At 36.1% G+C, this 12,466-nt stretch overlaps 1 protein-coding gene across 4 annotated transcripts in view; it reads left to right on the top strand.

Moving 5' to 3' along the window:
• LOC138060827 (multiple C2 and transmembrane domain-containing protein 1) overlaps nucleotides 1-12,466 on the top strand; it is a 281,750-nt gene that overhangs the window by 114,902 nt on the left and 154,382 nt on the right. For all 4 annotated transcript variants that reach the window (XM_068925257.1, XM_068925256.1, XM_068925258.1 and 1 more), the window contains exons 3-5: nucleotides 5,127-5,269; nucleotides 8,021-8,100; nucleotides 8,645-8,753. In XM_068925257.1, coding sequence (XP_068781358.1) covers nucleotides 5,127-5,269; nucleotides 8,021-8,100; nucleotides 8,645-8,753 — 332 coding nt within the window. The remainder of the gene's footprint in view (nucleotides 1-5,126; nucleotides 5,270-8,020; nucleotides 8,101-8,644; nucleotides 8,754-12,466) is intronic.

The raw sequence follows: 12,466 nt of genomic DNA on the forward strand, positions 1-12,466 counted from the left end.
CATGTTGTGTCCATGGGACCTGCTTTGCAGCCATGATAACTACCTACAAGCAGCACCCTACTGAGTTGGTTTGCTTTTTTTCCATCTGTGATTAAAGCCTTAGGGAACAGAGAATAAGGTCTGTTTCTCAGATCTGTTCTGCTTTTCTTTGTGAAATATTTTCCTCATTCATCTGAAAACCAGGTGTTCCCAGCCAGAAAATTGAAAGTTTAATAATTATGCCTGCAGGTCTGTGAGAATAATTGCAAAAAAACAAAAAACAAAAAAACCCCACACATCCCAAAATTAAAACTAGAATTTTAGTTGGACAGTGCTGAGCATCTGAACTATGTTAAAGCTTTTGTGGGTAAGGCCACTCTTGTTTTTCAGGAAAGGGCTCACATATGACTTTATATTCTGTTTCAGAAGTTATTCTGAATAACGCTAAGTGAGTCAGTGGATAGTGATGGTAGAAAAATCAATGCATTTAGTCATGGTTAGTAAAATTTTTAGTATTAAGTAGTTAAGCATTTAATTAAATAATTCACTTGTGTGATAAATGTACTTGCTAACTCACTATTTTTCTAAAAAGTAAAAAAAATTGTTTTCTTATATGAAGCACAAGATAAAGTGAGGGCTAAAAGGCTGTTGCTTTTTAATATGTTGTTCACCTATGTTTAGTTATACTGTTGGTTTTTTATGTACTAGCATAAACGCTTCCGGCCTGTAATTACTCTCTTCAGTGGAAGATCTTAAAATTTGCCTTTAGGGTTTGGATGTCTAGTTCCCATTGCATACGTTATAGGTAGCTCCTCCGCAGAGGATTTTCAGCTAGCAGTTTGAGTTTCTCTCACATCAAATATAAAAAAATCATAGAGGAATATGGGGACTTTTGTCTTATCTTTCCTCTCTCACTGGCACCAGTTTTGGGGAAACAGTTTCATGTTCATGACTTGGTCTTATGGTTGCATTTATCCCTGTGTTCACTGGTATTTTATTGAATTTTCTTCAGTTAGTAGGTTGTCACATTATATTAAATATGATTTCATTAAGGAAAAAAGTTTGTTCAGCAGATAGCCTAATGATGCTGAAAGGCCTGATCAGAAGCCTCAGGAACTTGCTTAGGTGAACGTATAGAATTTGCTGAGCACATGTATTCTCTTTCTCGGCAACAACTTTGTTGTTGTTGTTGTTGTGACCAAACTTACCTTTGTTGTGTTTTCACTCTAATTATACTACCATAGTTCTCCCATTCTGGAAGGGAATTTAGTATTAATTTTAATAAACATCTTGAATATTTTTCCAGTAAAATATCTCTGTCTTATTTTGTGTCTGCTTCAGAGACCTAATCTGTGCCCTAAACTTTCCATTTTAGATGACATCTGTGTGCAGAGAGGGGAAACACCCTGCATGTTCTTTTGGCCTATCCATATGTGTTAGTGAGTTGGATTGGCAGGACGTGGTGGGGGGAGGGGTTCATTTTACGGGATCAAATAAAGACGGGTGCTAATACTGTGGCTAGTTCCTGTTGGCAGCATCTTTAGGTGCCTGTTATGTTGATGTTTCATAGGAAAAGAGAGGCTGCCACCAAGTGCAAAGAATCCATATTGCCTTTACAGTGGCAGTGATGATCCTTCAGCAAAATAGCAGTATCTCACAATTTGCTTTCTTTCTGAAAGAAGATTTTAAAGTCATGATGAAGGTGGGAATGTTACTATATTCTGAACTTCTATAGATAAGACAAACCTGTGTACAATTAGGCGTTAGTATACCAGAATCATCTGAATCCATTGATAACATTTGAATCATTTGGTGAAAAGGAACCTGATAAAAAGTCTGAGACTTTAAGAACAGGAATCCATGACTAGGTATCAGGTTATTTAAGGCTCATTTTGAAGAGTCTTTGAATTTTTCTTTTTTTGTGTAATAAACTTGTAATCACTTACATGACCATGACTAAACTGATCTTACTTTTCCCTTTAAAAGAGCAAAAATATTAGATAATATAAATTGAACTATTCACATTGGTTAAAACTAAAAAAAATACAAGTGTGTGTGTGTGTGTATATGTGTATATATGTACACACACATCTATATCATTAGATCACTGGACCCTGTGAGCCAGAGCTGTGCTGGAGGTGGCTTGATGCTGTTCAATAGAAGCCTCTTCTTTGGAGTGAGTTTTGATCTCTGTGCTGCTCTTCCTCCTGCCTTCCCTGCTGCTCAGACAGAAAGTTCTAGATCTGCTCCGGAAAAGCCTTTTGTTTCTTTGTGTATTCTTCTTGGCTTGAGCTGTGGGGTCACAGATGTGGAAGAAAATGTTAGGTTGGCCACTGAGCTTAATGTTTTAAAAAAAAACCACCCCTAAGATTCGTATGGAGTCTGCTGAGTATTAGTGCTGGATTGCATGGCTAATTGGCTAATTTCTTTCTTTCTTTTTTTTTTTTTCTTCCTCTCTCTTTCTCTATTCCTCATAGCAAAGGGCCTGTGAAGAGCATATTGTTTCTAACTAAATGGGTCTAATGAGTTCTTAGCTTTAAAGTATACATATTTTAAATGAAGGTTCTCAGTGATTGAAAGTCCAGCACTTACAGCATGGAGATCCAAATTAAGAGGTTTGGCAGTGTATTTTAAGTGGACCTAACATTTGACCCACTCTACTATGATATTTGACACTTAAGCTTTAGTTAGTATTCAATTTTTGACATCTTGATCTTAAAATATTCATTATATATTATATGTTTCACAACACAGTGTTTTACGTTGATCTCAAACTTTCAAAAGAGTTTTAAAATTTGTGAAGGTTGCAGAATAAAAGGTATTGCTGAAAGACAAGTTAATCTGCGTCTCCTAGAAGAACTAAGGATCGTGTTAATCAACTCTTTTCTGTTGCTGGACTAAACGTCTGACTGCCACTGCAACCCTGGCCCAGGAATTATAAAAGAGAATGACCGTAGCCCTATGAAATGTGAGACCCCAGTTTCCCACAGCTGGAGTTTTGGGTCGGACGTACAGTTTTCGGTAAAGAGCAGTGCCATCTTGCGGCTGCAGGAAAGAGTGCCGAGAGATGTGGTCCTAGTGAACGTTAGTTACACCGTGCCTCTGCGTTTTGTAAGGGACGTAAAGGCACACGGCTAGATCGTCCTAAGGAGCCGGCAAATGCGTGAAAAGTCGGAAGGACTTCTGTCTCCTAAGTTAGCTCTTCCTCATGAAGACATGGTTTTATTCATCTTAGATGGATTGTGTTTATTTTAAAATAGGCTTGGATCAGTTGAACTCAAATACAATTATTGTGCCGAATTAGCTGTCAGGAGTAAAAGGATGAATTCCTTGCAGTGCTTCTCATTCAAGTGAATTTTCTTCGCATAAAAGGGAAATCTTATCAACTGGCGTTTCAGGGAGGGTACTACTTTGAATTTTCTATCTAACTTTTTTCTTTTAAAGGCACAACTGTATGTTTGTGTTTAAAAATTCGCAGGAGAAGATCAGTAGTCCTTCTTCACCTTCTTTTGAGGCAGCAGCTTAACAAGGCCTGTAGCTGCCACAGCTGTTGTTTCTTTAACTGTATGATAAACTTGCAACAGCAATGCATCCAGCCGCAAAATAACCGCCTTTCTCAGCTGCATCAGTTCCCTAATCCGTTTTACCAGCTGGTGTCCCCAAACATGTGTTCTGTCACAGGGGAGGGTCAGGGAGAGTGTCGAAATGGGCGCTCGTTCACCGAGGAGGAGCAGGCGATTGCTTCCTTCAGTAGCAGTGCTGGCGTATTCTTGCGTAAGCGTTTACCAGAGTGGAGTTTGGTGACTGGTTTCCCAGAGTCTGACCGACCGCTGGCCGCGCGTCACAGAGGTGCTTTCCCTCTTCCTCTCGCTGCCCTTTCCCTGTGGTCACCCCTCTTCCCACGGGTTAACCCTGGTCAATGCAGCCCTGAGTTGAGGTCAGACTGTAGGAAATAATGTTACAGCACGCTAACCATAGCACAGCAAATCTCAATGCAAAACCTTGCAGGAGGGGGAAGTGTTCTTATTTTAGAGCAAAACTGATTTCATTCACTTCCATTCCCACTCTTCCACCCACGTCCTCAGAGGCATCAAGATGTGTTTGTCCAGGACTCCTTGTGAGGACAGGGAGGGAAAGGAACACCGGCCCTGGGACTCGTACTAGATTTAACCACGGGCTGCTTTGGATGTGGTGACCGTGTGCTAGTTCTGGAGATGCCATTTGTGTCTTTTAGGAGCTGGCAGTGATTTCTCTCTCTATCGTGTTGCACCTCTGTGAGTGTCATCAGGTTTTCACTTACTGTCTTTGTCTCCCGGTCTGGGTTTCTCAAGAAGCAGATGTAGATGTGCACCTGGATGACCTGCTAATCTGTGCGCCCTCAAAACATGCCATTCTTACAGTCCTCCTTCTGCCAGTCGTTCCTTCGGATGCTTTCACACTCAGATGTTCCTATCCGTTCTCTACTCGTGCCAATTTTAAAATCTCTGTTTCTCAATGGGATTACTTTTCTAGTCATAGTAAGTTGTTACTCGTTTGCATCACAGAGCTTACCTCCTGCCCTCTCCTGCAGTTATGGGTGCTGCAGGAGGTGTATGTGAACTTTGTGGAGCGACTCTCAAGTGAATTTGCTCATCAATAGTGTTGTAAGAAGTCTTTCGTCATTGAAGCGGGAGTCCCGGGGAACGATAAAGTCATTGGGAGTTGCGCTAGTGATATCAGTGGAACCATTCTTAGTATTTTCCTAAGCCTTTTCAAAGATGTAATATCATTAGATATTATGGAAATTGTTTTAAATTTATAATCTAATTTTTATGATTACATTAAGATAAAACCCTAGTGCTATTAAAGACAAATTTGTGTTGACTGAAAACTGCATTGGTGTAGCCTGCATTTCATCCATGACTGGCTTTGTATTCCAAACAACAGTAAGTGATGTAAGCGCCCACTCTGTGGTGTTAACACACTGAATTACCTGAGTTAGTCACACTGTGTAAAATAAAATGTGACAATAAAACAAAAATTTTAATTGTCTCCTCTGTTATTGTTTTTGACTACTGGAAAAATTGCATTCTGTTTTGTTTAATCTCTCTTCTGTTAATGTGTGAAAAGGCTGTAATTAACTCTATCTGTATATCTATCTCTAACAGGAACCAGTGATCCATACGTCAAGTTCAAAATTGGAGGAAAAGAAGTATTTAGAAGTAAAACAATACACAAGAACCTCAACCCTGTGTGGGAAGAAAAAACTTCTGTTCTTATAGATCATCCAAGAGACCCTTTATATATAAAGGTGATATGCTTAGTTTGTAGGTGAAATTTCATCAGAATAATTACTGAAAGATTTTATATTTTGTAATGTTGTACACTGAAAAAAGTTATTGTATAATACTGCGTTACTAAAGAATTCTTAAAGATGAAAATTATTTAAAGTGCATCTGTATAATGATGATGTAGGAATTTCCAAAGAAATAATGTAAGTACAGGCACTTTTCTCTTTCAGGCCATAATTTTGTATTTTTATTGTGTTCTTAGGACAAAGAACACAATTCATGTTGATGGTATCCGTTTTATTTATAGAAATATCATTGCATAATTCTGATCAAAGTCTGGCATGAAGCATAATCTATCCCATTAAAAGCTAATCTTTGCTAAGAGTAACTTGAGAATTAATCAAGATTCTTCTTTGTGGTGCTTTGTACACCACACCACCATGCTTTATGCATGTTTTTTTTTTTTTCAGAAACATAACAGGTTGCTTTAATTTAAGTCAAAACACCAGCCAGTGTGGTCAAGACACCAGCAGTGCCCAGAGTAATTAGCAATCGTGCCCTAAGATTTCTTAGTTCTCTATCTTGGAATGGAGTGTAGAAGTTCCTGTACTTGAAAAAGATCCAGGTCATTGTTTTACAGTCTTGGAATGGAAGAGCACTTTCTGGCCCAAATAGCTTATGGTGATGTGTTTCCAAAAATGGAACATAATTTTATTAAGCAAAATAGATAACTTTTTCACAATTGAATTTTTTATAGGAAAAAAACCCTACAGTCTTAGGCTTCTAATTAGAACATATGTAGATCAATAGCTCTCTGAGAATTATTAGAAACTTAGATCATAGCTATATATTCCTTTTAATTCATCTGAAATGATATAATACTTCATGTTGTTATTAATCTGAATCTGAAATAGATGACAACAAATGTAACTAGAATATACTTATAGAATTATAGAGTTGTTAATAGATCAGTGCCACTGAAAAAATCTTTGAGTATGTCTCTGTATTGGCAGTCTCCTCCAGTAATTTCGTGTATTCTGCCCAGATAATGTGCATCATTGTCAGAAACTGTTAAAATTAATTACAGTTTTTTTGGTGGCACTTTATTACTTTTAGTAAGTTAGTTTTCGCTCTCAGTAACTCAGAAGGAATGAACATGTGTCCAGGACTGAAAAAGAGAGAAGCAGATTTGAGGCGGCATGGTTACAACATAGCTGCCTGTTTTGATTTCTTTATATCCAATAACTCCAATAAGGTCACAAGGGAATAGGAATGTATCTTTTGGTCTTTCAAGGAAATCGATATCAATCAATGTAATATGTATCTTCTTGTGATTATACTCTAAACACACAGTCTGAATATTTAAATTAACATAGCTCAGTCAGGTATTCTAAGACAGGATCAAATTCTACTAACTCAGCTGCAAATGTTCATTTGATGTTTTCCTGATAACCTTTTATGTAGAGAAAACAGCTCTATTTTGCAACATAAGCTAAGATTTTATCCTTTGTTTTCTTTCCACATTAGAATGAAAAATAAACATCAAAAACATGAGCTTATGCACTCAGGTAGATTGCATATGAGGGGCTTATGTTCAAAGACTTGGATTCGATCCTTTGTGTCCCACAGCAGCGCTGTAACCACTGAGCTGTGCAATTACTGTTTAATTCTCTCTTAAGCCAGTGCGTATTAAGATACTTGTATAAGATGAGCAATTTTAACCTCCCGGAAAAGAGATTCCATAATACAGTAGTTAAAATATTTGTATCAAAATGAAAGACCTTGAACCTAGGGCTGCAACATCTTGGTTAAATGTTCTCATTACTAGCTGTTCATGAGTGTTACGCTGTTGTTTAGAGCTGAAAGTATATTCCAGTTCTCAGAAGTTCTCATGACAATATTTGCCGTAAAGTTTAACTTGCCCAAAAAGTTTGATTTTGATAATTTACATTTTCTGATTTTTTTTTTTTAGTATGTCACCACTTTTCTTTGTTGCCTTCCCCCTTTTTTGTTTGTTTCTTTCCCTCCAAAAGCTACCCTGAATCAATTCATTCTTCTAGCTTGAGAAGGCGTAATCCATCTCAAATTATTGGTACCGTTCAAGGTGCTAGTCACAGGATTTCTGCAGGTTTGTCCAGATGCTTTCTCATCTAGATAGTAAGTTAGCTGTCAGGCTTCTCATAAAGGAATAACAAATGTCAATATCTCCCTGAATATATCAGTTAATTTTTCATCTTAGATTATAAAATTTGTAAAACCTAGAAATTTATAAAACCTGCAAATCCTAAACTGATGCAATTTTATCCTTCCTAATACTAATGCAAGCGCTACCATAACCTACAAACTTTTCACAGTTATACCCCACCCTTGTGGCTTGTTTCTGTAAAACTCTTAAGCGCATCAACTGATGCGTAACAAATCTGTGATTCCACTTCTTGCTTTAGTTTTCCTTTTGGTTATTGTTTTTAGTGCCTGTGTTTATAAAAATGCTTTTTTGTTGTTGTTATAAAATTTATGGCATTCACATCAAATAAACTAATAGCACTATATCCCTTGTGTCTGTATATTGCGCATCTGACCCTTTAAAAAGCAATTTCAAACTTTATTTCGCAACCAGTAAATTTCAGCTTACTTTTAGCTAGTCCTAACTTAACATGTGGGACATGTAGTTTAGCTCTGGGAAACTGGAGTTTCAAGAATCATACATGAAGTTTTTTAAAAAAAAAAAAAAACTAATGCTGGGAAATGCTTTCATCTCCTGTGCATCTTAGGTCTTTGATTATGACTTTGGACTTCAAGATGACTTTATTGGTTCAGCATTTTTGGATCTCGCTTCATTAGAATTAAACAGGTATGGCACGAATAAGCCCGTGGAGTAATTCCTCGTAGTTATTTGCTAATTTCGTATTTGTGGAATTGCAAATAGAATATTATGCATAATAATAAAAATAAACCTCTGTCACATAAATCTAGCAGAGGAAAAACCCTTAAGTTTAGGCAAGTAGTGTAATAAGAATGTTAACAGTATATTAACTGGTTGTGCAAAACCTTTACTGTGCCTACAGTGAGGTTAGTTGTATAACCACTTTACTTGTTTCCTGTTGTCTTCATTCACAGCATTGCCACCTACTGTTTAATTTATTTTTTCTCTTTCATTTGAAATTAATATTATAGTTCAAATTGAATTACTTCAGTGTGTATAGGTACTAAACATGGAGTAACAGTATTTACTCTTTATTTATGAATATTTAGACTGTAATTCTTAAAAGCAGACATAGGCTAAACTCATGAAATTATTTTCAAGTAGCTTCCTGTAAATGCTTACTCCATTAATTCTCATGATTCAGAAATTTCATTATAGAATCAAAACGCATGCGTATGTTTTTGTCTCCTAGGCAAACAGATGTTATCTTGAGTCTGAAGGATCCTCACTACCCTGACCATGATCTGGGAAGCATATTGTTATCAGTTCTGTTGGCTCCTAGAGAAGAACAGCGTGAAGCAGTAAGTTTAAATGTTTTCCTAAGTGTTTTCACTCTTCTGGTACTTCTGTGATTGAATGATTTAAAGCACTACAAGAGTAGAACATATATCCTGAAACAACTTTGATTTTTTTCTAGCTCTTAAGACAATGCTAAGCAGTGTTTCTGGTACAGTACAGCATGCTTAATCTGCTTCAAATTGGATCCTCTGTGTGATAACAGTGAGGGATCTAGATGGAACATAAATATTCAGCAGTTTAAAGTGAAGTTAGTTGCAGGTGAATGCTGGTGATTAATATGGAAGAACATCAATAAACCAGTTTTATTACTGGCAAGGAATTTTGGACCTAGTGCTGCTGTCTCCAGATATGAAAGTTTGAATCCTATTCTATACTGAAAAGAAACAAGCTTGAAAAAAATAGCAGTTCTGCTTCTTGGCATTTAGTGGTGAAGTATTATTTGATATTTTGCAATTTCATGAACAGATTCCAATTACAAAATTTCACATTTTTCTGTTTATTACAATTCCTTCATCAATCTTAGTTGTCTTAGTTGCTTAGATGTTACTGAAAATAGCTTCCAGTTTTATTGATCCTGTTAGTTGTGACGAGTTCTGTGTTTAGTTGGATGTATTTTACTAGTTTTTGTCTGTTGGCTTTTGACTTGACTAGTATTGGCATGTTCATGGCAGAAATACAGTGGACTCTTGTTCAGAGATTGTAAAATAACATGAATTCCTTTGGAATATAAGTCAAGAAAAAAGTATTAACCTGATGAAATGCTCCATTCAAATTCAGTCTCTGTTCTGTTGATATGAACGTGGTCAGCTATATGGGTTTTGTATGTATGTTTATGTATGATATGGAACATTAGTATGATGCATCAGCCTGTTGAATACCCAACATGAGGAAGACTGGTGGATTGTTGTATTGCTCTTTTGCTGCTTTTCTCCTAACTCTAATTAAATAGACTAATAAGTCAATTATCGGAATTAGATATTTGTTATTTGACATGACCCAGGGCTAGAGTTTTGGAATTCTAAATTGCCTATTACTTTTCTTTGGAACATTCCAAAAAGAATGGGAAACGATGATGATATCCTGGAAGACTTGTGGTTTTTTTTGTTTTGCACCACAAAAGTGTTCATCACTTAAACTGGAAAACATACTTGATTACATTTTTTGTGTGTGTATTTGGATAAAACCCGCCTTTCTGAGTCAGCTGGTAATAGCCTTGTTATTCCAGCTACTTTGGCATTATCCGCTCATAATCCAAGGTCATGAGGCAGAGGAACATTATGCTTTTATACAGGAAGCCATTAATGTGGGCAGTAGAAGTAGGTTTGTTTCCTTTTTCCATCATACAGATAGGACAGATACTGTGCTGTTCAGTATGAAGGAAGAATATAATCTATTACGCCAAGAGAGCTGAAGAAAATCACGGTTGAAAAAATGAAACTCTGACACTGCAGTAACGTGTCTTTTTCATAGGGGTGTTTGTTCAGTGGATCAGTAACTGAATCTGAGAAGTAGTGGGAGTGTACAGAGTTGCTGGATAGCAACCTTTTGCGTACCCAGTTGCCTGTTATCCTGACAGGAGGAATAATGGGTTTTAAGGTATTGGTTATTGGTATTGGTAATAGAAAACCATTGTTATTGGTTTTCTATTTAATAAGCTAATCTATTTACTTTACCTATAGTGATGAACTTCTTTTTTGTCATTTAAACTGCTCTTATATTGGACTTAAATGTTCAAGATTCAGTACCTGATTCTTAATCTGAAGTTTTATATTTCTTACTGGAAATCAGTCTTCCCAAATTATGCATCTCAGAACGTTCCTAACAAGGATTCTGGTAGGATTAAAGAATTTGTATCACAGTGAAGGGAAGATGACCTATAAAATTCATACTAAATTGGTGTATAAGAATATGTTATAGGTTTAATAATTCAAAGGGTTATACTTTTTATTCAATTTTCACATGAATTTACTTATTTATTTATTAGGTTTATTTACTCTCTAGGGAGTAGACATAGTACAAGATATATCACTCCAATTAAATTGTCATCATCTGTTGTTTTTAAAAGGTCTTGTAATAATGAGGATGACTGATTAAATTGAATGTGGGTTGAGATTAATAAATTTTCAAATGTTGTATTAGAGGATTAAGGCTAAGTTTTGCCTGGATTTACTGCTATGCAAATGTGGACCATATAAAATAGTAATTAAAATAACTCCTACGTTCCCAAAGCATGTAATGTGCTATTTGAATGATTACTGCTTCCTTTCTACTCAGCTATCTGTATATAGGCAATAATTTAAATAATATCAGTTGAAATATATTTTGGCATAGATATAAAAAATTGTGAGCCCTTCTAAATATGCTTTAATAGTTGTTGCACACAAGACACAGAAAACATTGGTCCAGATGACAAGCATTTTTTCCTGAATACTAACAAATATTCTTAAATCCTGTTAGTTTGGTATTCCTGTATCAGCTATCTTTTGCAGACATATTTTCTTCTGAATGAGTTTTAACTCAGGGGATAACTCTAACCTGCTTGTACGTATTGTTATGTAAGTCGTGTAAAGTGGTAAAATTAAATCAAGCTGAATTCAGAAATTCATTACTGTACTTAAAGAACTTAAATTTCATGTACTTAAATTGAGAATGCCCCTTTAGACCATGGGGTGGGGGGGGAATAGCTTCAACAGAGAAATATTAGCTTTCCCACACGCCTGTAGCATAAAAGTAGCATTGCATTTGATCCTATATATTGGGCAGGTCTGTACTGATTATCCAAATCTCAGCCATTCATGAACGAAACTTGCTGTTTGGTAAGTTTGTGATGCAGATCGAACTTCCCAACAAGATCTTTAGCTACCTGAATTGGAGAGGTTGGGAGTTTTTTGGAGTTTGCACATTCAGGATTAACATGTAGATAAAGGGCACGTCTTGTAGCAATCCATGTTGTTGGTATGTCAAAATGATGTAGCTGTGTGTTACAGGGGAATGCATCCTGTTACACTGTGTGAGAAATTCTCAGGTTGTTAGCCCCTGAGGATAAGATATTCTGGTTGGAAGTTTGCAGTGAAATGGTAGAAAATTGGGGGAGCTTGTTGTATACTGTTTCCTGGCTGTGAGAGAGAGAGAGACGAGACCATTAAATGTGGTACTATTACAAATACTTTAAAAAATAAGCAGTGCCTTATCTTTTCAATAGAAGTTGTGCTGAGATGCAGATTTCCAGTATGCTGACTGGTGCGATGTTCTTCCTTATAATTTATTGCTATAAGGCCCCATTTCCTTAAGATAAAAACAAATTACACTTGTTGTTTCCAAATAACTTTGCCTTTTGTGACCTAATGCCTATTCTAAAGGCATATACGTGTACATTTTACAGCTAATAATCTTGTAATATAATTGCGTGTTTGAGCCATGTACATGAATAGAATTCTTATTCTTTGGAGTTTTACTGAAATGAAGACAACCTGATTCATGCTAATTTTTGACCTTTGTTTAATAAAATTGGATTCAGAAATCATAAATGAATTATTCTTATGCAACTACAGAAATGAGAACACGTTTAGTATTCAGTACAATGATCTATGATGTTTTTCCTGAGTTATGCTCTATAAATCCAGCCTGGCACAAGTAATTTGCAGTAGCACTAGTTCCAATAATTTATTTTCATTTGCTTTGTGGTGTTAATATTTGTCCTTTTACATTAGTATAG

Source organism: Struthio camelus, chromosome W, assembly GCF_040807025.1.
Source record: "Struthio camelus isolate bStrCam1 chromosome W, bStrCam1.hap1, whole genome shotgun sequence".
In the NCBI taxonomy this organism is placed as follows: Eukaryota; Metazoa; Chordata; class Aves; order Struthioniformes; family Struthionidae; genus Struthio; species Struthio camelus.